Source organism: Dipodomys ordii, unplaced genomic scaffold (genome assembly GCF_000151885.1).
Source record: "Dipodomys ordii isolate 6190 unplaced genomic scaffold, Dord_2.0 Scaffold31, whole genome shotgun sequence".
Taxonomy (NCBI): domain Eukaryota; kingdom Metazoa; phylum Chordata; class Mammalia; order Rodentia; family Heteromyidae; genus Dipodomys; species Dipodomys ordii.
Window position 1 is genome coordinate 3,904,608 of NW_012267247.1, and position 23,825 is coordinate 3,928,432.

The 23,825-nt window shown below is 48.9% G+C and overlaps 3 protein-coding genes across 4 annotated transcripts in view; 1 reads left to right on the top strand and 2 right to left on the bottom strand.

Moving 5' to 3' along the window:
- Positions 1–207, bottom strand: part of Ift20 (intraflagellar transport 20) — an 8,056-nt gene extending 7,849 nt beyond the window's left edge. For both annotated transcript variants that reach the window (XM_013016491.1, XM_013016489.1), the window contains exon 1: positions 81–207. The gene's annotated coding sequence lies outside the window, so the exon portion shown is untranslated. The remainder of the gene's footprint in view (positions 1–80) is intronic.
- Positions 208–439: 232 nt separating this feature from the next.
- On the top strand, positions 440–11,095 carry Tnfaip1 (tumor necrosis factor, alpha-induced protein 1 (endothelial)). The gene is made up of 7 exons (XM_013016486.1): positions 440–588; positions 3,971–4,289; positions 5,115–5,284; positions 5,631–5,720; positions 5,797–5,849; positions 6,573–6,768; positions 8,293–11,095. The coding sequence occupies exons 2-7, from the start codon at positions 4,085–4,087 to the stop codon at positions 8,527–8,529; spliced, it is 951 nt and encodes a 316-aa protein (XP_012871940.1). The 5' UTR covers positions 440–588; positions 3,971–4,084; the 3' UTR covers positions 8,530–11,095.
- Positions 11,096–11,845: 750 nt separating this feature from the next.
- On the bottom strand, positions 11,846–23,714 carry Poldip2 (polymerase (DNA-directed), delta interacting protein 2). The gene is made up of 11 exons (XM_013016575.1): positions 23,460–23,714; positions 21,901–21,982; positions 18,757–18,854; positions 17,478–17,574; positions 17,251–17,326; positions 16,964–17,071; positions 15,704–15,840; positions 15,044–15,070; positions 14,740–14,865; positions 12,985–13,064; positions 11,846–12,312 (listed from the first exon to the last, which is right to left on the bottom strand). Exons 1-11 carry the CDS (start codon positions 23,618–23,620, stop codon positions 12,198–12,200), a joined length of 1,107 nt encoding a protein of 368 aa, XP_012872029.1. The 5' UTR covers positions 23,621–23,714; the 3' UTR covers positions 11,846–12,197.
- Between the last annotated feature and the right edge of the window lie 111 nt (positions 23,715–23,825).

A 23,825-nucleotide genomic window follows, 5' to 3' on the forward strand; every position in this document is an offset into this window, starting at 1 on the left:
TCGGGCCGGCCCCCCCCGAAAGCGGGAAGCTTCAGCTCCCCCTAGCCCCGGACCCGCCCGCGTCCCCCGGCCAGCCCTACCTGCCGACCCCGTAACGGCGGCACGCCGCGGCCCACGCCGGCGCAGACAGACGGCTTCTCAGGTAAACTGCGGCAGACGCGTTCCTACCCTCACCGGCCGCTGCCACGGCTACGGAATCCGCTTACCCCTGACGTCACTGCCTAGCACCGGAAGAACTTCTGTCAGCCACCGCCCCCCTCCCCGCCCCCGGGCCTGCTGGGAAACAGAGTCCCTAAGAGACTACAAGACCCAGGAGAGTTTGCGCCGGCCAGCCCACCGGAAGTAACTGCGCGTGAGGCGGGACTCTCAGCGGATTCTGACTATCCCCCTGGCCCAGCGCGGTGCACGCTGGGCCTTGTAGTCTCACTTTCCCGAGAGGTCAAGGCTGGGCCGCTGCTCCGGGAGGAGTCGACCGGTGCAGGATGTGAGCTCACAGCCGGGATTGCTGGCGGACTGGCGGCCACAGGCCCGGGGTTGGTACGGAGTCCACTCGACCCTCGGTGGGGAGGAGAAGCGCCCCGGAGGACGGTGAGAGACTGGCCTGCAGAGGCCGTAGGGAAAGGAATGGATGGACCGGCCCCCGCCGGGTCATGGCTTGGGGGGTGGGGGTGGGGGGGTGCGTGGGGCTGCGTGGCGGGAGACGGAAGTTCAGACCCTCCACTGGGGTAGTGTCAGAACCGATCTGCAGGCTGAAGACCACCCTGCACTGGTCTGGAGAGGCGGGGTGTCGCTAAGTTTCTTCGGGACTCGTTGCATGGAGCCTGGGATTGCTCCCCTCTAGTCAAGATCAGGGGTACCTCCCCACTCCTGCCGCCCCTCGTGTGGGAAGGATTTCTGGGTCCTCTTTGACCACCCCACTGCCTTCTGCCGTCGTGGTGGTGTGTCCTTTGTTCTGCTTAGGGTACCGACGACGAGACAGGGGCCCACCGCCAGCCGTAGGATCCCTAAATAGCCACACATGAAGCCCGGAAGGAAGGGCTCGGCGGCTATCAGTGGGAAGTGCATCCTCCACGGAATATCTTTCTGGGGCGTCCCCTGCCACCGGATTCCAGGAACTCATTGGCCCGGGTGGAATCCGTCCTGACGTCATCCAGGAGCTCAAGGCAATTGCTTTGTGGGAAAGAAATGGATTAGCTCCGGAATTTGTCTTTCTCTCGCGGCATTCCTATCCATTGACTTCCTTTGATTTGGCCAAACGAGCTTTCCTTAATCCTGGGGAAATCGGGGCAGGCCACAAAGTACATAAGGAACTTGCTAAAACCTGTTGAAAGGATGAGTTTAGTCCTTTGAGGTGGGCGGAGGAAGGGAAGGTGATCTCACCCATTCTAGTGGTGCTTGGTAGCAGTCTCCTGGCTCACAGGAACAAACCAGGAGGAATTCACTTCACTTGATGCCCCTCCTGCCCCTCCAGCTTTCTTCCCAGAGACCCTTCTAAGTCTTTCCAGGGACAACTTCAGACTAACAAGCCGACGTGTTAATTAAAATGTGCTTGACACTTTTAGGGGAGCAGAGCAGTGAACTTGGAGAAGTAGTTACCATGTTTCTGGATTGCCCGCATAAAAGATGATGCCCAACCAGAAACCGACTTCATGTTATGAGATTATTCCACTTTTTCGTCTGTCCTCATCACTATCGCTGTGATCCAATACTTCATTACCTCTTCCCTAGAATGCTGCTGACCTTCCAATTTCCTGTCATGTACCTTTACAATCCCTTCTCTACATAGCAGCCAGAGCTAACTTTGAAACATAAATAAATCAGTTCATATCACTCCTCTGTGTAAAGCTTCCCAATTGATTCCTCTACTGTATTACAAATAAAATAAAGCTCTTCACTGACATCTTGCACCTCTCTTCCCTGAATTAAGCCTCAGGCCAGTTTCCCCTGCTTTCTGTGCACCAGCTACATGACCTTATTTCTGTTCCTAAATCTTTCTAACAGGAACTTAGACTTACTCTTCCATCTGTCTGGAATTCTCTCTTTAGACCTCAGCTAAAATTCTTGTTAACATCGTGGTCTTCTTTGAAATGCTTGAAGCAAGGAGAGTATCTGTGCATGGTTACCTCCTGTGTAATGTAGTATTTACTCAATAGTTTTATTGCTGAGTTAAATGAGCTAAAAATATAGACTAAATGCCTAAAAAAGTACCTGCTACATAGTAAGCCTACAGTGAATATTTAGCTATTGTGCCTTTACATCAGCAAAAGAATTTTAATGATTCTATTTTCTTGTTTTTCTTTAAGACATTAGAAATGGTATGTAGCCCAGTCTGGCCTCCAATCCAAGATCCCCCCTGACTCAACATACCTGAGTGCTGGGGTTATGGGAGTGGTCCACTAAGCTCAGCCTAGTGACTCTTTAGATACCCAGAACATAATGCAGTTGTCCATCAGTATGGCTCCAGGAACTAACGATAAAATGATGGAGTGTTTACATATAACCTATGCACATCCTCCTGTATACTTTAAATCACCTCTGGATGGCATATTTATTATACCTAATGTAAATGCATATGAAAATGTACAATGTAACCAGGCACAAGTGGCTCACATCTGTAATCCCAGCTACTCAGGAGGATGAGATCTGGAGGATGACTATTGAAAGCCAATCCAGGCAGAAAAGACCATGAGAGTCTATCTCCAAAATAACCAGCAAAAAGTAGGACTGGAGGCATGGCTCAAGTGGTACAGTACTAGCCAAGCAGGCCAAGGCCATGCAACACCCTGAATTCAAAAATGTACAATGTAAATATATGCAGTGTAATGCTATGTAACTAATCATTACATTGTTTATGAAACAATTACAAGATGTAGAGTGAGGTTGCATTTTTGGGGGTTTTTTTGTTTTTGTTTTTTTTGGTCGTGGGGCCTGGGTGCTGTCCCTCAGCTCTTCAGCTCAAGGCTAGTGTTCTACCATTTGAGCCACAGCGCCACTTCTGGTTTTCTGGTAGTTAACTGGAGGTAAGAGTCTCATGGACTTTCCTGATCCAGCTGGCTTTGAACCTTGATCCTTGGATCTCAGCCTTCTAAGTAGCTAAGATTACAGGTGTAAGCCAACAGGGCCCAGCAAGTTGCAATTTTTAAAATATTTTTCAATCTCCTGTTGTTTGAGTTCATGGATTCAGAACCAAGAAGCAACTAAGCCTCACCAATGGAGAGATGGAAGTAGATTAAATCCCAAGGGCGACCTTGGTTTGTTTGCTTCATACCTCAGATCTGTGAACTTGTTAGTGTTTTAATTTACACATTAGCTAATCATGTTTAGATTTATCATCTGGACTTATCTTTTTCTCCCCATTCTTACTGGGAGTGAAGAGAGGAAGAGACAGGGCTGGAGTATCTCTCAGGAAAAAGTAGCAAAAATAGCCATCCTGTAGTTGTTCTGCCTTGAAAAAATGGTGACAATTTCAGGAACTTGGGGCAAGGCCACTGCCAAGAAAGGGGAAAGGCCAGGAAGCTCAGTGGGAGTCCAGGTAACTCCGGCCAAGCACACTGGCCAGCCCCCTCCACAGCCACACTCACTTTCCTTCCTTAGAACCTGGAGCAGGCTGTTTCTGAGGCTGCACTCTTGAGAAAGGAAATGTATCCTGTCCTTTAGACTCCAGGGAAACTCCAAGGCTGGCTAGATTCCCAATAGGTTGGACTGAAAGTGTGGACCTAGGGAACCTTGTAAATTTGGAATCTTTCTGCTGGCTCCTAGGACAAGCTGTTCCTGGGGACCTCTCTTGTGGGGTGGTGAGGTGACTTAGACCAGTGTTGTGAGAGACTGTGTTCCCAGACAAGGAGCAGCAGCAAAGTCATTGCTACTGTTGCCTAGGGACTTAGCCTGGGCGGAGCAAGGAGGGAGAAGTGTAGCCTCCTTGTTTGAGGGCTCTGTTGTGCTGACTTCCTGTGTTCTCCTCTGCTCACAGCACTGAGAGTATGAGGTTCTGGCCTCCATCAGCCACTCACTTCTGACCACTTCCACCACGGCGGAGCCTTCCAAGCCTACCTCCTGCCGTGTGGTGATCTATCTGCAGCGGGAGATGTCAGGGGACACCTGTCTGTGCCCAGCCTCAGGGGCCAAGCCCAAGCTAAGTGGTTTTAAGGGAGGTGGGCTGGGCAACAAGTACGTGCAGCTCAATGTCGGCGGCTCACTGTACTACACAACTGTGCGGGCCCTCACCCGGCATGACACCATGCTCAAGGCCATGTTCAGCGGGCGTATGGAGGTGCTGACCGACAAAGAAGGTGAAGCATGGGGGCTTGTTGTGTAGGGTGGGAAGGGAAGGGGGAGTCAAGGAAATGATTACAGAGCACAGCTTAGGCCTCACAGATCTAGAGCACAAAAACACTTTTCTTTTTCACCTTTGAAATTGCCCCCTAGGAGGCTATATGTGCAGGGACAAGATCTATACTTTAAAATTCAGGGAGGAGGGTAAAGAGCAGTTTGATGGTCCCTTCCCTCTCCTGCCCCCTGGGCCCCGTGCTCTGTGCTCAGAAAGTTCCTTTGCTTGCTACTTGCTGCTGGACTTAATCAGGTGGTCTTTTTTCTGGAGGAGGAAAGGGGGAGGTCATGAGGCTTGAACTCAGGGCCTGGGCACTGTCCTTGAGCTTTTCATTCAAGGCTAGTGCTCTACCACTTTGAGCCACAGCACCACTTCTGGATTTCTGGTGGTTCATTAGAGATAATTAATCATGGGCGGGGCTGGGAAGGTGGCTCAGTGGTAGAGTGCTTGCCTTGCGTGCATAAAGGCCTGGGTTCGATTGCTCAGCACCACATAAGCAGAAAAAGCCAGAAGCGGCGCCTTGGCTCTAGTGGTAGAGCGCTAGCCTTGAGCACAGAGAGGCTCAGGGACAGTGCCCAGACCCTGAGTTCAAGCCCCAGGACTGGCAAAAAAAAAAGAATCCAGTGAGCTTTTCTGCCTGGCTGGCTTTGAGCCATGGTCCTCAGATCTCAGCCTCCTGATTACAAACTTGGATTACAAGCTTGAGCCATGGCACCAGCTCGGCTTTCTTATTGTTGAGGCACTTAATACAAACAGTAATCTGGAGTGGGGGGAACTGAACTCCTAGGCTGGATCCTCATCGACCGATGTGGAAAGCACTTTGGCACCATTTTGAATTACCTCCGAGATGACACCATCACCCTCCCTCAAAACCGTCAAGAAATCAAGGAATTGATGGCTGAAGCAAAATATTACCTCATTCAGGGACTAGTGAACATGTGCCAGACTGCCCTGCAGGTATGCAACAGATGGGTGGGGGGCTGGGATGTAAGGGTACATTTCTGGCAGGCTGAGTGGGAGATGAGGTTGGTGAGTACAAACCCAGTCAGAACAGGCCCAACCACCCAGCATACGTGTGCTCACACTTGGCAGTGTGAGCAGGCTCTGCTTCTAGTTCTCAGGCCTACTATCTATAGACTGTAGGTTTTCTGGAAGTGGGGTATCTGTTGCCAGGGGCCTCATGACCTCTAATGCCTCCTTACCAAGGTGCGGGGGGGCATGATAGAGAAGCTTGGGGGTGCTTGGCTGAGCCTGCTAGCTAAAGATCCTAAGCAAGACTCTCTGCTCCATGTGTGTTACCCAGGACAAGAAGGGCTCCTACCAGCCTGTGTGCAACATCCCCATCATCACGTCCCTGAGGGAGGAGGACAGACTCATTGAGTCCTCCACCAAGGTATGGGGAGTATGGAGGGCTATGGCCAGGGGATGCCAAGACCCCGGCCCGGTCCTCACTCTCTCCTCCCTCACAGCCCGTGGTGAAGCTGCTGTACAATAGAAGCAACAACAAGTATTCCTACACCAGGTAGGGGTCTGGAGAAGGGCTGTGTGAGTGCAGCTAACAGGGCTGAGCAGACAAAGTGAACCTTGGAGAACAGATTCAAAGGAAGCTACATACTGGCGAGCGGGCATGGGTTTGGGGTTTGGAACCAGTGTTTCTGAGTAACAAACTGGGAGTAGAGGGCAGTCGGGGGCAGAGGCATTTGGAACTAGGCCCAGGGCCCAGGTTGGGATACAGATAATGGAATATAAATGTGCCCTTACCTTGCCACACGTCAGGAGTGTGCCAGGTGTGTCCACTGTCCTAGCCGATGGAGGAGGGATGCTAAGAAGCCAGTTATCCAGGAGTCCTAAACCTCTTGCAGCCTCTGGACTTGTACTGGACTGACTTCCCTTGTGGCCCCCAGCAAACCAGTGTGCACAGGTGGCTGCAGACTCCCAGTGACTCCCTGTGGACAGGCACATGGCCAGTGTCACCCCCCACAGAAACAAAGGAGCACCACCTGCTGAAGTAGCAACAGAACTCCCTCTTTCCAGGCTTAGGAAGAGCTCCTCCCTCAGTTTTCCTTGCTATGATCAAAAGCCAATGGGATCCTTTTTCCTCCTAAGTACCCCAACCTAGAGGGACCTTCCCCCCACACACCAGTACCTTCATTTCAGCAGCAGTACAGGGACAGGGAGGGCCCACCAATCCCCTCTTATGCCCAGACCTCATTCCCAGGCCTGCTGGCCTTCTTGGATTTTTCAGCAACTCTGATGACCACCTGTTGAAGAACATTGAGCTGTTTGACAAACTGTCCCTGCGCTTTAATGGTCGAGTACTCTTCATCAAGGATGTCATTGGTGATGAGATCTGCTGCTGGTCCTTCTATGGCCAGGGCCGGAAGCTGGCAGAGGTGTGCTGCACTTCCATCGTGTATGCCACAGAGAAGAAACAGACCAAGGTATGGGGCAGGACACACAGCAGCCAGGGAGGGACTGGTTGGGGCAAGATGGATGCTGACACAAGGAACAAAAAGGGCCACATACATACTCAGCATTCTTACCCAAACATGCTATGCTGGTGCTGGCTAGGACAAAGCCAGAAACAGGGAAATGAAGAACAGACAGAAATTGTTCATTCCTGACTGCCAAGAGAGCCCACTGACCAGTAGGAAACTTCCTGTTGCAGTGGCAACAAATCAAGTTCGAATTCTGGTTCTACCACTTGTCTGACATTGGTGATGATGGATAAAACCACTTAAATGTAAACCACATAGGCCTTTTTTCTCTTTTGCAAACATGAGATGCAACAATAGGAGGATTCTTAAAGGAAGCAGCGTGATATAGTGGCCATAGCTTGGGCTTTCAAGTCAGAATGCTGTTCAGAACTCCTGGCTGGCCCTCAGATCTCAGACTTCTGAGTAGCAAGGATTACAGGCACCATCACCATGGCCCAGTGACAGTTCCCTTTTATGTATGTGTTTGATTACTGACTTGCGTTAGGCTCTTTCCTACACTAAGCAGTTTACATCTTTCTTGTGATGCTGACAACTTGAGGTAATATTAGCCAGACATACTAGTATACAACCACATTCAGGAGGTTCAAGCAGGAGGACTGTAAGTTAGAGGCCAGACAGGATTATATAGTAAGCTGCATGGTACTTGGTACAAATATAGCTCCACCAGCCTGAGCTGCATGGAACAACCATGTCTCAGAAAAACAAAAACCTGCATGACAGTTCAAAACTGTAATTGTAGCTACTCAGGAGGCAGGGAGGACTGAGGTTTGAGGCCAGCCCAGACAAAAAAAGTTGGCAAGACCTCATCTCAATTAATTAAAAGTTGCGCATGATGTTATGTGCCTGTCATCCTAGCTACTTAGGAAGCCTAAATTGGATCATGTTTAAGCCAGCCTGGGCAAAAAGTAAGACCCCATAAAAAATTAACTAAAAAAGAGCTAGGGGCATGGCTCAAGTGGTAAAGAACCTGCCTAACAAGCACAAAACCTAAATTCAAACCCCAGTAATGCCAAAAAAAAATTTTTTTTTAACCCTGGATAGTAACATCACATTATACACACAGAAACTGCAGTCCAGAAAGCTTAGGCCAAAGGCCTCCCAGCTAGTAAAAGGCAGAGCTGTGTGCAGCTAGGCCCACCTTCCATGCACACTAGTCATCAGTCTTGGATTAGCATGGGTCTTGGGCAGGGTCCTGGCACTCTGTAGCGACAACAGAAATGCCTAGTCCTCCCTCATTAAATTCGAAAGAGTTTTTTTGTTTTTTGTTTTTGGTGGGGTCTGAACTCAGGTTTGCACATGCTAGACAAGTCATAGAGGACATCCCCTCATACCTCCTTCAGAAGGAGACCTGCCCTCCATCATTAGCCAGCCACTGGTCTTGTGAGGTACAGGCTTTGTGGAGGTCCACAAGAGCACAGGTAGGCACTCCCACTGAGATGGAACTCAGTTTTGTCTCCTTCACTCCAGGTGGAATTCCCAGAGGCCCGAATCTATGAAGAGACACTGAACGTTCTACTCTATGAGACCCCCCGCGTCCCCGACAACTCCTTATTGGAGGCCACAAGCCGGAGTCACAGCCAGGCTTCCCCCAGTGAAGATGAGGAGACTTTTGAACTCCGGGACCGAGTGCGCCGCATCCATGTCAAGCGCTACAGCACTTATGATGACAGGCAGCTCGGCCACCAGTCTACCCATCGCGATTGACAAGGCCCTGCCATCCTGTGGAGCCCCTCCAACCCTACTGGCCACCCCTTGCTGCTGCCAGCTGGAGTCAGCTCCAGCATGCAGAGGTGATGAGCCCTGCCTGGGAGGTCAGAGGACCTGCCAGGGTCCCTTCCCCTAGCACTTCCAGAGCTGCTCCCTTCCTGCCCAACAGGAAGATGCTTCTGCTCTGGGGTACATGGACACACACCTCTAGCTAAGAAGCCATTCCCGTGAAGAATGGCTTCACTCGGGAAGAAAGGCAGCTTCTGGTGCTACAGAGGCCTACTCTTTTAACAGGAAGGGGCTTCTTCCTAAAGTGTTTAAGCATAGGTTTGACAAGCTTAGGTTTTAAATAGTATAGATATTAGATATAATGGTGCATGCCTTTAAGCCTAGATATCGGGGAGGCTAAGGCAGGAGATCAAAAGTTTGATGCCACCTGGGTAACTTATCTAGACCCTATCTCAAAGTGAAAATTTCTAGAGGACTGGGCATATAGCTCAGTCAGTGGTAGAGGACTTATTTGGAATGTGCAAGTCCCTGATTCAGTCCCCAGGACCACCAAAAAAAAAAGAAACTAGGAAATAATTACTTTCGGTCTTATGAGTGAGGACTAGGCATTTTTGTTGCCTCCACAGCTTGCCAGCACCCTGCTTAAAGCAGACCCCTCAGCTAACTCTTCTTGATGCCTTTGGGATCTATCCTTAAAGCACTGTGTACTTTTATTCAGGAGATTTGTATTGTGTCCCAATCCATCTTTCTCACCTTAATCCCCTTTCCTGTAGAAATAGAAACACTTGAGGGAGGGGATAAAGATGAATCAATTTTTAGCTGGAGGTGGTAGTAAATACCTATAATCCCAGTACTTGTGAGGCTAAGGTAAGAGAATCCCAAATTTGAGGCCAATTTGGGCTGTTCAGCAAGACTCTCCAAAAAAAAAAAAAAAAGCAATAAAAAAGAAAAAAATAGAACCTGAACAGCTTTAGCTTTGCTGGTCTTGGCCAGCCAGCCCAAAGGGCACCAAGGAAGGAAGTTGGGACCTGAGGTCTTCACAGTATCTTGTGGAAAGACTCCACCCAACATCTTAGAGCCACGTCACTCGCTCCTTACATCTAACAGGGTTCTTTTTGACTCTTGCTCTTTGGTGCCCTCAGTCCCAAGACACAATGCCCTTATATACTATAAAGGCAAAAGCTATCTTGGGGGCCAAGAGCTCCTTTGGATCAGAAATACATCAGGAAGGCAGCAGATCCCAAGCATTGCGCATTGCCAGCCTGTATACCCATCAGCTGAGGACCACAAACTGGGATACCTGGGATCCCAGCAGGCCCTGCATGGATGGCTCACCCCTGATATCCATGTTCTTAGTAGAGAAGGTGGTTCTGCCCTGTGGTGAGTGATAAGAGTGATAGGAGGCCCTTCTCATTCTTTTTAGGGGGTCACTTGGCCTAGAGATGTCAAGCACCAGACAGGGTATGAGTTTCTCCTCAGGACTTTGGTTTTCATTCCTTTGTTTGCCTTGGCCCTTTGAAGCAGCTTATCTGAATTGTTTCCAGAGGAATGCTGTGAGGGAAGGAACTGATGGTCTCTGCTGGACAGAGCACCATGGCCACATACAATGCCTGCTCCCTTGGGGAGGAGCACAGGTGATCAGGTTTATCACTATTGACTACTCATGATCACTAAGTGGCCACACAGTGCTGACTACTGGAAAATGCCAGGCCCAGAGTTGGGCACTCAAGGACCTGTCAAAAGACATGGAGCAGGGGTGATATGACTTAATCAGGCATTTTAAGTCACAGTCTTGAATGTATAAATAGTTCTAAGACTCAGATCAGGCACCTTGATGATCAGCTAATTCTTATAGCCCTCACTGGAATTAAGACAATCCATTTCTTGCACAAATTCAAGCTTTGGCTTTGTGGCTTTCCCACAGAGATTGGAATGCTTCAACCTGAGGCCACCAGCCTATTTTCTCAGCTGCTCTCATGAAGCCCTTTAGTATGCGAATTCCCAGCTTCCCACTGAGGTATTTCCATGCTTGTTCTTTAACCTCCACATCCCTTTTAGCCTCTACTTACTTTGATATTCAGGCCTTCCGCTCTTAACAGGATCTAGTCTTGGGTTCTAAGGAAGCACAGTAGTCTGACGCTGGGCATTTATGTTCTTTGACTGGAAGTAATCTTGGTCTAAAACACTAACAGTGATCTTAGCTTTGTTGAGTGGACTTTGTGACATATGGGTGTGCGAAATCTCTGTTCCCAAGGGATGAAAAAGCAGATCTTGACACTATGAATTTTCCAAAGAAAAGCAGCCTAAGGGAAAGTATACAGAGTAGGGATAAAAGTCAAACTGTCAATTTCTGAGGAAACTGGCATTTCCTCAGAAATAAAACCCAGGACTAGGTTTTATTAAATTTGGTGTGCAACCATGGTCTCTCCGAAGATGGCACAGATCTGGCATGAGAGAACTTTTCCTTTGTCATATAACTGCAATCCTTTGTGGCTCAGCCTAAGTGATGGAAGTAAACACTAATTTCTAATAAAATTGTATAATGCTGCACTGGCACAGACCTATGTTTGCAGTAAGTAGAGTTGCGGACTCAGTTCCTAAATTTCTATTCCCCATCAGACTTTTTGTGTTCAGTCTAGGTCGTATGACTACTTACTATATTGCACTACAGCCCAAGCTCCCCCTGGTGGGGGATTAAGCAAAACACTAACAAGGACTAGAACTGAGATTTACTATTAATTCAAGAGTGAACTGTCCTCTAACAACCACTAGGGCAATGGGGCAGGACTCCTAAAGATTGGGACCAATGAGCCCAATTCCTCTCTGGCGCTTAGAGATCTGGAAGACGCTGAGGAAGTAGCTTGGCTTGGTCACCATCCATATCTTAAGCAGCTTGTTAGCCAATTCCTGTGCTTGTGGTCTGGATGCCTTACAGACTTGTGCTTATTACTGCCAAGCACACTGCTTCAGAACACCCGACTGGCCTGCCTTCTCCCAGGCTTGGTGAGGTCAGAGAAGGCAGTGGTTGGCCAGTATTAAGAGCCAGGCCTCTCCATCCCTGATGCTAGCTGCTTCCCTACACTTGGCAGAGCAGAAAGAGAACAAGCATTTAATCTAGTGTGTTCTCTCTGACTGACTGACACAGTGCCGCCTAGAAGATGTTAGCTTCCAGCCTCAGAGGGAACCAACAAACCCTAGCAGAGGAGGTAGCTCCTTAGAAGTAACCTTACATAAAAGGCAATCAAAGGCCCCTACTAGGTCAGAAGACCCCATCATGAGACTCTGGGGGAAGAAATGGCGAGGGTGGCCAAGCATGCACTGGTTTATTGACCAACCTCATATTCCAGACAGTGTGACAGGCCAGGAAACCCCAAGGCCTGTAGCAGTTGAAAACAGTTCCTTGGTGGGAAGGTTTGCTGGAACATGATAGAGGCAGGGCATATGAGGAGGCTAGCCTTGGAGTAGTCCTATGTGGGTCTTCAAAGAAAACAGTTACAACCCCTTCCCCAAAAAAACAGAGGCCCATAATCAAATGGTGCAAAGGATTAAGAGACCCATTGTGGCCCATGATGGGGAAGAGATTAGAGTTCTGCAGCAATTGTGGGTTGAGAGCTGTTCTGAGCGGCCAAGCTTGGGCATTCAGGGCCTCAGCTGGCCTACCAGTGAAGGCCTGAGGGTGGTGTCTTCTCATCTTTATTGCTTTCCAGGGAGAAGGGTGGAATCCGGACATCAAAATGGGAGCCATCAGGTCTCTCAAAGCGGAACGTGCCCCTGAGGGTCAGAGAGAAGCTAGTTTAGAGGGAATCAAGGCCGAGGCCCTCTTAAGGACCTGGGTGGCTAGATGCCCTTGGTGCCAGAGCAGGATGAAGCAGGTCTATGCCCTCTTCTGTCTAGTTCATGAAGGGATGACTAGACCAAAGATACAAGAGCCCCTCTTGGCCCTATATGAAATAGAGCTGGAAATGTGGCTTAAGTGGTAGAACATCTGCCTAGGAAATTCAAGTCCCAGTACTACCAAAAACAAACACAACTACACAGATTCTGACCCATTAGAATCTACTCAACTGTACTCTGAGATTCCCTGAAACACCAGGGGGGAAAACTATTACTTGAGCAACTCGGTGTAGACTCAAATACCCTGCTAAATCCTTAACCCTGAGAAATAGGTTTCTAGGAAACAGGCAGTTGCAAAAACTAGATGAGTCCCACATAACCATGAAGAGCAGCCAAAGTTCCTTCTAGGACCTGACTTAGCCTGATGTTGACTACAAGCTGAGCTTACTATGAGCTTTCAACTTTTTTCTTAAGCTTGTAGCCCAAGCTGGTCTTGAATTCATCTACCTACCAGAGCTGAGGATATAGATGTATCCTTTGAGCTCCTATTTCTCTACCCCAAAGCTGTCTGCAATTGATCAGCCCATGCCCTGGCACACATTTGCTTACCACATGTGCCCACTAGAAGCTTGCAGGGAGACATGGCTGCTATACTGGAACGCAGGCTGCTCCTTGGATAACACTGGCTCCTGTAAAGATTCAGGCAAAATGGGTTAGACACCTTAGGCCCCACATTCCCTGTAACTGGGGTCACATTCTGATTGCCAGTTCCTCAGGACTGGATGTCCCCACCACACCAACCATATCTACAATGACTTAGCTATCGACAGCTTCTCCCCCAGCGTGGCCACTGGCCTGGGTCTTTTATTGACTTTGAGAAAAATAACCTCAGACTTAAGGCACTGAGGAAGATGCTGAGTATAAGACCTGCTCCTACAGAACTAAGGGACAGACAGGCATCATGGCAAGTACTCTGCAAGCCTTCACTGACTGAATTCTAGTGATCATAACATGGTATGTATGGTCCCCATTTCAGCAGTAAGAATCATATTTTGGCTAAGTAACTTACCCAAAGTTATATAGTGAGTATAAACATCCAGAATGTAAAGCCCTGTTTCTCACTTTTCCACTTTGCTTCTCCAAACCTCTCCTAACATGCTTGCTGAATATGGGCCCGGCATTAGTACTACTTGTGACACTAATTTTTAAGAGACAGGATAGGGAGGCTGGAGGTGTGGATCATGGTACATCTGCCATGAGCAAGAAAGCTGAGGGCAGAAGTGACACTGTGGCTCAAGTGCTAGAGCGCTCTCTGAACACCCAGCCCTAGAGTTCAAGCCCATGACCAACAGAAAAAAAAAAAGCAAGCAAGCAAGCAAGCTGAGGGCATCAGGCCCTGAGTTCAAGCCCTATTACTGGCAAATAAAAGAGACAGACAGACAGGTACAAGCAGAGAATGATTCCAAAAATAAAATGGACCAGCAAAGGATGTACAAATGCAGAGAGGCAGAGACATGAAAACTGTGAGTGGTAGGGGAATCACACTCCATGTAAGCAAATTCAAAGTCAGGGGGGTTTTTTTGTTGTTATTGTTTTTGCCAGTTCTGGGACTTGAACTCAGTGCATGGGCACTATCCCTGAGCTGCTTTTGCTCAAGACTAGCACTCTACCACTTGAGCCACAGTACCACTTCTGGTGTTCTCTGTTTATGTGGTACTTAGGGATCAAACCCAGGGCTTCATGCATGCTAGGCAAGCACTCTACCACTAAGCCACATTCCCAACCCTCAAATTCAGGTTTTAAGACACTCTGCAAAGCCCAGTGCTGGTGGCTCATGCTGTAATCCTAGCTACTCAGGAGGCTGAGATTTGAGGATAGCAGTTCAAAGCCAGCCCGGGCAGAAAAGTCCCCAAGAGACTCTCATCTCCAAGAACTCCAAAAACCCAGAAGTGGCACTGTGGCTCAAAGTGGTAGAGCGGGACCCTTGAGCACAAAGAGGCTCAGGCCCTGAGTTCAAGCCCCATGACTGACCAAAAAAAAAAAAAGAACTATGCAAAAGTATATATGCAAAAAAATGCCATATGTGATGGCACACACATACATAATCCAGGACTCAGGAGGCAGAGGCAGAGCTAAAGCTACATAGTGAGACCCTGATTCTCAAAGATTTGATGTTGGACTCACTTGGATTGAAATCCTTGCCCTGCCCTCTACTATTAATGTACCAATTTCATTATCTTCATTTGTGAAATGGATTATAAGCAATCTATCTCACAGGCTTGTAAGATTTCTAGCCCAGGACAAGCATTGTGTTCATACAGCAAGTCTCCATATGTAACCACAGAGAAAGACCATGATGCTCACCCTGCCCACCACCCCTCGGCCTCGCACGGTCTCCAAGGTGCCAGAAAGACTGAATATTCTCCAATGCCGCTCCCGAAGCTGCACCACATCACTGTCCAGGTTCTCTAAGCGGATACAGTAGCGCCACTGTGGGATGAAAGACAGAGTTCAAGTTTGAGAAACAAGAGACCTTGGATAAGCCCATCTCGAGTCCTGTAGAAGGCAAAAGGCAACAAAAGCTGACACCAATGCTGCTCAGGATGCAGACATTCCCCAGCCCTGCCATACTCCCAGAGTTCTCTACTCCCCTGAGGGAGACACTCACCCAGTAGACATGGGAATTCTGGGCTTCCTAGGGAAGAAAAACAAGAATTTAAGCCCCAGAGCACAAGACCAAATCTGTTTCAATCAACACATCTACAAAGGAGTCCAAGTATTCCACCAGGGAGGTTGCAGAGATTCACCAAGCTGCCAGTGTCTCTGGGATGATGATTTATTTTGCAAGCCCACAAAGAGGCAGCTTCCTGTCCTTCCTAGTTCCCCCTTATGAACTGTCAGGACTGCCAACAGCTGGATGCCAATACAAATAACTCTAGGACTCTTAGTTTCTCATCACCCTCCTTGCCAGTCCTAACACCCCCACCTCCCCCCAGTGCTGCATGGGTCCATCCTCTACTGTTCTTCCCCCCGCCATACTTTGTATACTGGATGCCAAAATATCCCATGAACTTCTGGGAGACAGGAACTGTATTTGTGTCCCCAGGATTAGCTTACAAGACAAGACACTACTCAATAAATGGCTACTCAAAAGTATATAGATATACTCAAAAGCTATAGATCTAGGTGTCAGCCACTGACTCAACCCCACCCAATATATGAGCACTTAGGAGCAGAACCTCTATCCCTGGAGTCACACTGGGGACACTGCACAGACTTTGGGACCTGATCCAGGAAGGACCCCCATACCCTCATGCTGGACACACACCCTCATGCCCATGTAGAAGGGGATGACAGTAACACGGATGTTCTCAGTTGTTTCCCGGTGAACATCGGAGAGCTCTAGCCAAGGGTGATTCTTCTCTTGCCAGGCCCGTAGTGTTTCTCGAGCCACAAAAGGGGGTGCTGGTGCAAGAAACAACAGGTTAGTCCAGCCAGAGTCCAGAGTATAGCATTTACTCTCCCGCAGTTCCTCCTAGAAACATCTTTCAGTAGTGCCTAGGCTGACAGAGCATACACATAAAGCAAAAACAAGACTGGAAGGCACAAAGCTACCATAAGAATAATACCTGAGGGGGCAGTAAGACCTTATGGAAGAGGAAGTAGGCCAGAAGTAGAAGCCCTGGTTTTCACACCTCTGGCCCATACTACCTAGCAGTCTTGATCCACTTATTATCTCCTAGCTTTATTTTATATCTCTGTAAGGAGACAGTAAGCCATTTAGAGATCATAGGACTAAGGAGAGGTTGAAAAGCAGAGCTGTGGAATTATTTCTGATAATAAATGAGAGAGGGTCCTCTCTCATTCCTGTTCCCTTTTTTTTATTTTATTTTATTTGTGAAGATACTGTACAGAGGGGTTAAAATTACATGGGCAGGATAATGCGTACATTTCTTACCAAGCATTGCAGCCTCCTCCTTTTGTTTACCCTTCACATCCCTTCCCAGCCTCCCCCCTCCCCCCAATCCCAATCTTTCTCCTCCCCCCCCCTTCCCTTTTTAAGTAAGATTACGTGTGTGCATGTGTGTATGCGCATGTGCACACATGCAATCATCCTGAAACATGAATTCAGAGCCAAAGCACTATACCAGAGCTTTTTTTTTTTGTCCATGGGGCTTGAACTCCAGGCCTGAGTGCTGTCCCTCAGCTTTTCAGCTCAAGGCTAACACTCTACCACTTGAGCCACAGAGCCACTTCTGGTTTTCTGGCGGTTTAATTGGTGATAAGAGTCTCACCGACTTTCCTGCCCAGGCTGGCTTTGAACTGCAAACCTCAGATCTCAGCCTCCTAAGTAGCTAGGATTACAGGTGTGAGCCACAAGCGCCCGGCCATGGGAGCTTTTTTTGCTCAACTAGTGCTCTACCACTTGAGCCACAGTTCCACTTCCAGCTTTGTGGTACTTAATTGGAGGTAAGAGTCTCATGGACTTTCCTGCCCAGGCTAGCCATGAACCACAATCATCAGATCTCAGCCTTCTGAATAGCCAGGATCACAGGGGTGAGCCACCAGTGCCTGGCTGTGGGATTACCTTTTGTCTGGTCGTACAGAAGAAATCTTTCAAAGAGCTCGTGTTGGATGGGAACCTGATCTGTGGAGGTGTAGGGGAGGATGTCTTCATGGCTCACATAGTCCAGGCCTGGCACACAGAGATAGTGAGACTTAAAAAGCAGCAGAGTGAACTTGAAAAGATAAACTTCTTGGACTTGCACAGAGTGGATAACCATAGGCCATACCTCTTAATACCACCATCCCTCCCAGCACGTAACAGGACATCAGAATTTTCTTCTGGGACACCTTCAGATGCTAACTCCTCACCTGGGATAGCATAGAGAGCCCGGCTGTCATCATGGTTAGCCAAGAAGGTCACAGCTTCTGTCTGAGATCTCTGAGACTAAGGCAAGAAGTCAATCAGTGGCTTTCTTGGATAATGTCCAGTCCTGAGGCTTGGGACTGTTTGACCTCTCTCCCTCCCTTTGTCCTCATTGAGGTTCAGTCCTTTCCTATGGAGAGGATCCCCAGACCAAGTCACCTTGTTTACTTACTATATGTGGACAGTCACGGGCATCAATCAGCACCTGATAGTAAGTGTGAGTTTTGCCTTTCACCTCTTTAGAGCCATGGCCGGCAGGATTCTCTGCTCTGTGGGGTGAGAGAAGCAGCCTGATATTACCTTGAGAGAAGTGTGCCTGCCTCAGCTCCCTGCCACCTCCCCACATAAACAGACTGGTGCCTGATCTAAAGGAGCTTTGGCACCAGTGGACTCCCACTCAGCACCATTCTACTCCAGCAGAGTTGCAGTCAGGGCATACAATGAAACCTGGAGGGCCCATGTAGTTATCATTTTGTCTTCTCTGGATGATTCTTGGACAAGGGCCATGTTGACAAATCCAATTACCACTTCAGTCTCCAGAGCTATGAGTACCCTATGCCGCTCACATCCTAAAGGCTCACAGTGATCACTTAATGAAGATATTCCATCTTTTTTTTTTTTTTTGTAATATACTCTAGAGATGTGAGAATACAGGCATGATTCCAAATGAACATCAAGAACGAAAAAAGAAAAGAGGAGAGGAGGGAAGGGATGGGACTAAAATAGAAGAATGGTCCTCAAATACCCCCATGGAATATTGATTCTGAGCTGGACCCTGATGGCTTGCACCTATAATCCTAGCTACTCAGGAGGCTGAGATCTGATGACTGCAGTTCAAAGTCAGCCCAGGCAGGAGAATCCATGAGACTCTTATCTTCAATAAACTGCTCAAAAAAGGCCGCTGGGAAGGTGGCTCAGTGGAAGAGCGCTTGCCTTGCGTGCCTGAGGCCCTGGGTTCGATTCCTCAGCACCACATAAGCAAACAGAAAAAAAGCCGGAAGTGGCGCTGTGACTCAAGTGGTAGAGCGCTAGCCTTGAGCTGAAGAGCTGAGGGACAGCGTCCAAGCCCAGAGTTCAGGCCCCATGACCGGACCCAAAAAACAAAACAAAACAAAAAAGGCCAGATACAGTGTAGTGGCTCAAGTGGTACAACACTAGCCTTGAGCAAAAGGAGCTCAGAGACAGCACCCAGCCCATTCAAGCCCCAGGACTGGCAAAGAAAAGAGAAAAAAAAAATACTGATTTGAAAATTGAGACTAGTGTGGCGTGCATTCTGAGGAGGCTTAGACTGGTTGTCACTGAGTACTTTTGTCTCCATGGGTAACAATATCAGAGAAATACTCTGGGGCTGGTTCTAAGGCCCTGGAGGATACTGTCTTCACTCCTGAGATTCCAGGCCATAACTCAGGCCTCCTTTTGAGGATACCATGAAGCATGACAGGGGAACTTACTTTTCTGGGGTTGCAGAAGCCACATCACGGTCATAAAGTCTGGCCTGCCAGGGAAACAGGACGACACCTCGGTACCCAAAAACACTGTGAAGGAAAAGCTGGCAAAAGAAAGAAGCCTCAGTGATTCTATAATCCAGCAAATCCATCCAGGTGTGGCTTGACCACAAAGTAGCACTGACGGAAGCAACTGCAGCTCACAGTCTTGCCACTTTTCCCTTGAACTCTGTGATCAACCCAGACAACTATGGAACACTCTTATACACTCTGTACCTGGCTGACTCCACTTATCCTTCAGGTAATACCTTTGGCTTTTTTTTTTTTTTTTTTGTCGGTTGTGGGTCTTGAACTCTGGGCCTGGGTGCTGTCCCTCAGCTCTTCAGCTCAAGGCGAGCACTCTACCACTTGAGCTACAACTCCACTTCTGGTTTTCTGGTATTTAATTGGAGATAAGAATTTCACAGACTTTCCTGCCCAGGCTGGCTTTGAACTGTGATCCTCAGATCCCAGCCTTCTGAGTAGCTAGGATTACAGGCTTGAGCCATCAGCACCTGGTACACCTTTGGCTTTTAGAAGCCTTCCTTGACCTTCCCTCTTTTTAATCCACCATAAATCCACCAACTATTTGCATGTCAGTGATTCCTTTCTGCATTACAAATATGAAGAAAAGAGCCATGTTTACTGTGCTTTCTGATCTAACCCTAATACTTAACCCTGGTCCATTTTAGGCATACAAAAAATCCCACTGAACAGTCTTTCATACCTACAAGAGGCCTAAATCTACCCCAGTGGACCTGAAACAAAGTTGATACAGAAAAAGAGCCTCACATCTGAGCTAAACATACTGTAACAAATTTAGTAGTGAAGGGGCTGGGAAGGTAGCTCAGCGGTAGAGTGCATGCCTTGCAAGCATGAGGCCCTAGGTTCGATTCCTCAGCACCACATAAACAGAAAAAGCCGGAAGTAGCGCTATGGCTCCAGTGGTAGAGCACTGCTTGCAAGCATGAGGCCCTAGGTTCGATTCCTCAGCACCACATAAACAGAAAAAGCCGGAAGTAGCGCTATGGCTCCAGTGGTAGAGCACTAGCCTTGAGCTGAAGACCTGAGGGACAGTGCCCAGACCCAGAGTTCAGGCCCCATGACTGGCAAAAAAAAAAAAAAATTAGTAGTGAAACATCAAAGGTTTTGTGTATGTGTGTGTGTTCTGTGCCAGTACTAAGGGTTGAACTAAGAACTGTTTCTGAGTTTTTTTGCTCAAGGCTAGTGCTCTACCACTTGCACAGCTCTTCTGTTTTGTTTTTGTTTTCTGGTGATGAATTGCAGGTAAGTTTCACATTCTTTCCTGCCTGGGATGGCTTTGAACTATGGTCCTCAGATCTCAGCCTCCTGTGTAACTATGGTTACAGGCGTGAGCCACCACTACCCAACAAAGGTTTGCTTTTCTAAAAGCTTCCCTTATTGACTTCCACTACATTAAGAGGAATCTTTTGTAACTTGGCTTTCTCCTTCCTATTGTCCAGAAAATCCCTGTCTACACAAGCCTGGAAAGGGAACCCATCAACATATTAAAGGCATTCAAACCCAAGAATAGAGAAATCTCATCTTTTAAAAATTATGTGATGGGGGCTGAGAAGGTGGCTCAGTGGTAGAGCGCTTGCCTAGCATGCATAAGGCCCTGGGTTTGATTCCTCAGCACCACATAAGCAGGAAACAAAAAAAAAAATCCAGAAGTGGTGCTGTGGCTCGAGTGGTAGAGCACTAGCCTTGAGCTGAAGAGCTCAGGGACAGCGCCCAGGCTGAGTTCAGGCCCCACTACCAGCAAAATAAAAATTATGTGATGGGGCTGGGAAGGTGGTTTAGTGGTAGAGTGCTTGCCTTGCATGCATGAGGCCCTGGGTTTGATTCCTCAGCACCACATAAGCCGAAAAAAGCCGGAAGTGGTGCTGTAGCTCAAGTGGTAGAGCGCTAGCCTTGAGCTGAAGAGCTGAGGGACAGAACCCAGACCCAGAGTGCAGGCCCTACAACTGGCAAAAAAAAAAAAAAAAAGTGATTTCAGCCGGGCACTGTAATCCTAGCTACTCAGGAGGCTGAGATCTGAGGAATGTGGTTCAAAGCCAGTCCAGACATAAAAGTCTGTGAAATTCATCCCCAAAATAGTACCCCACAAAAAAGGCAGAAATGGAACTCTGGCTCAAGTGGTAGAGTGTAAACTTTGAGCAAAAGAAGCTCAGGAACACGGGGCTGGGAAGGTGGCTCAGTGGTAGCGCGCTTGCCTTGCATGCTCGAGGCCCTAGGTTCGATTCCTCAGCACCACATAAGCAAACAGAAAAAAAGCCGGGTGGTGCTGTGGCTCAAGTGGTAGAGCACTAGCCTTGAGCTGAAGAGCTGAGGGACAGCGCCCAGGCCCAGAGTTCAGGCCCCACGACTGGACCCCCCCTCAAAAAAAGAAGATCAGGAACAGTGCCCAGGCCCTGGGTTCAAGCCCTACGACCAACACACACACACACACACACACACACAACTGTGATTATGGGGGGCTTGTCTAAAATGCACAAGGCTCTACATTTGATCCCCAGTATATGGGGGGAAAAGATGAGATAAATGGGAAATGATACCATTCAGGCTTCTGACCAAATAGGACTTCATAAAAATACTCCATTAAGGGGCTGGGCAGGTGGCTCGGCGGTAGAGTGCTTGCCTTGCATGCATGAGGCCCTGGGTTCAATTCCTCAGCAGTACATAAGCAGAAAAAGCAAGAAGTGGCACTGTGGCTCAAGAGGCAGAACGCTAGACTTGAGTGGAGTTGTTCAGGGACAGCGCCCAGGCCCAGAGTTCAAGCCCCATGACAGTCAAAAAAAAAAAAAATTCCATTAAAATGACTTGGCCCAGATGGTCGCTAGTGGCTCATGCCTATGATCCTAGCTACTCAGGAGGCTGGGATCTGAGGATCACAGTTCAAAGCCAGCCCAGGCAGGAAAGTCTGTGAGATTCATATCTCCAATTAAACACTAGAAAACCAGAAGTATCGCTGTAGCTCAAGTGGTAGAGTGCTCGCTCGCCTTGAGCTGAGGAGCTGAGGGACAGTACCTAGGCCCAGAGTTCAAGCCCCAACGACCAAAAAAAAAAAAGACTTGGCCCAATACTTACCTGCCCAGTCTCATATTTTCCATTCTGTTTTGGCACCTCAAACACACCAACTGTCTCCAACACTTTGCCCTCTGCTCGGTTTCTGATTAGGAAAAAAAAAGAACAAGCAAATTAAAGGCTGAGAAAGTAACAGTTCTCCATCAAAAAAAACAAAAAACTAGTAAAATAATGAGGGGCCAGGGCAATGACAGCGGAGGGCTGAGGCCTGTGGGTATCAAAGGTGAGTGTGGGCTTGGCCAGGCCAGCACACAGAGTTGCTGCCTTTCCTCCTTTGACACCCAACTATGGGCCCCTGCTCTGTGAAGATCTCCCCAGTGTTAGATCTGACTACTCCCAGGTCAATTTCATCTGCCCTCACTCAATATTCCTGTTATCATGCCCACCCCTGTATCCTGTTATCCCATTTCTTGGCTAACTCACCCTTCTGGCCTCCCAGTCTACATTTCAGTTATTTGTGCCTTATCTCCACTGAGACTGTAAGTTCTTTGGGAGCAGTGCTTCTGCCTGATGATTAGCCTGTACTCCCCTCAAAGCAAATGTGCAAGAGATGCTCAAATAACCGTTTTTCTGAGCCAGGCGTTGGGCACATGTTTATCATCCCAGTACTAAGGAGGCTGAGGCAAAAGGATCATGATTTTGAGGCCATCCTGAACTACTAATGAGATCTTGTCTCAAAAAGAGAGAGAGAGAGAGAGAGAAAGAAAGGGAGGGAGGAAGGGAAAAGAAATTTGTCCTGTATCATAATTTGGTGTCCCTCAAAATCGTGGTAGTCCTTAGTTGCCCTTAAGGGCTTAATCATCTCTGAAATCCCAATTATACTCTATGAATTACATCTATTCTATAATAGCTTAGTAATTTTTGTTCCGATTTGCATAAGCTTTCACAGGGGTCTTAAACTGCAAACAGCTTTCAGCTCTCTAATATCATTATGTGGTGTAGCCACTCTAAGGTCAGCTGTCAGTAACATAGGCTAATCTTTCTAGGGGGCCCTCAGATGTGAATTTCATCAACCTCCACAATTTGATCTTTGTCTCCTGGGGTGTAGGGGACCCTCTCCATCCCACAAACCCTCTTTCCCAAATCAGGGAAAAACAGCCTCCACAAGATCACACGGAAACCTAGGACCCACGAGACCCACCACATTCAAGTCGGTTTGTTTTCCAGCATCTTTCTACGGGAGGCCAGGAGCCAATGAGGGGCTGGAGATTCACGCCAAAAAAAAAGCCTCGTGGCTGTATTACAGGGCAGGCTCACTAACAAACAGGGTGCTGGGGATCCCAACCAAGAGGCGCTCCTCGGAGCTAGCCGTGCACAGCCAGAGCTCCGGGCCGCGCTCCCTTCTCCAGTCCTGGCACCAGTCCCGGGCAGCGCACGTCCGTAGCGCGTCACGTCGGCTCCCAGCTCGGGACCCTCTCGACCCCAGGTCGAACTCCGGTCACCCGCGGGCAGCCTGGCCTGCTGGTCGCCTAGCCTCCTGCCCTCCCGGCCTCCTCACTGGCCAGGAACGTGCTCCCCGGGTGCTGGGCCCGGTCCCCAAACCGCGTCGCTCCGTCCCTCACCGGGACGAGAGATGCCTTCGCGTCGTCGCACTCGTCACTGGTTGAAAAGCCCCAGCTCCACCCGCCGCATAGAGCGGCCTCGACCCGCGGGTCGCGGTCAGTGACCGAGACCACCAGCGGCTGCCCACGGCCAGGGCCCGCCGGGCCGCACAGGCTGCCATATCCCGCCCGAGCGCCCGCTCGGCTGCTGACACTGGGCCCGACCCGCGGCCGGGCGGCGTCCCGCCCCCGCCCCACACTGCCCCGCGCCGTGTCTCCGCCCCCTTCTCGTCCCCAGATGGTCCCGCCCCCCCCCATGGGTTCTCAGCTACTTCCGGCGCAGGCGGGCGGAAGTTCGAGTTGGAGAATAATCACCTGATCTGACAG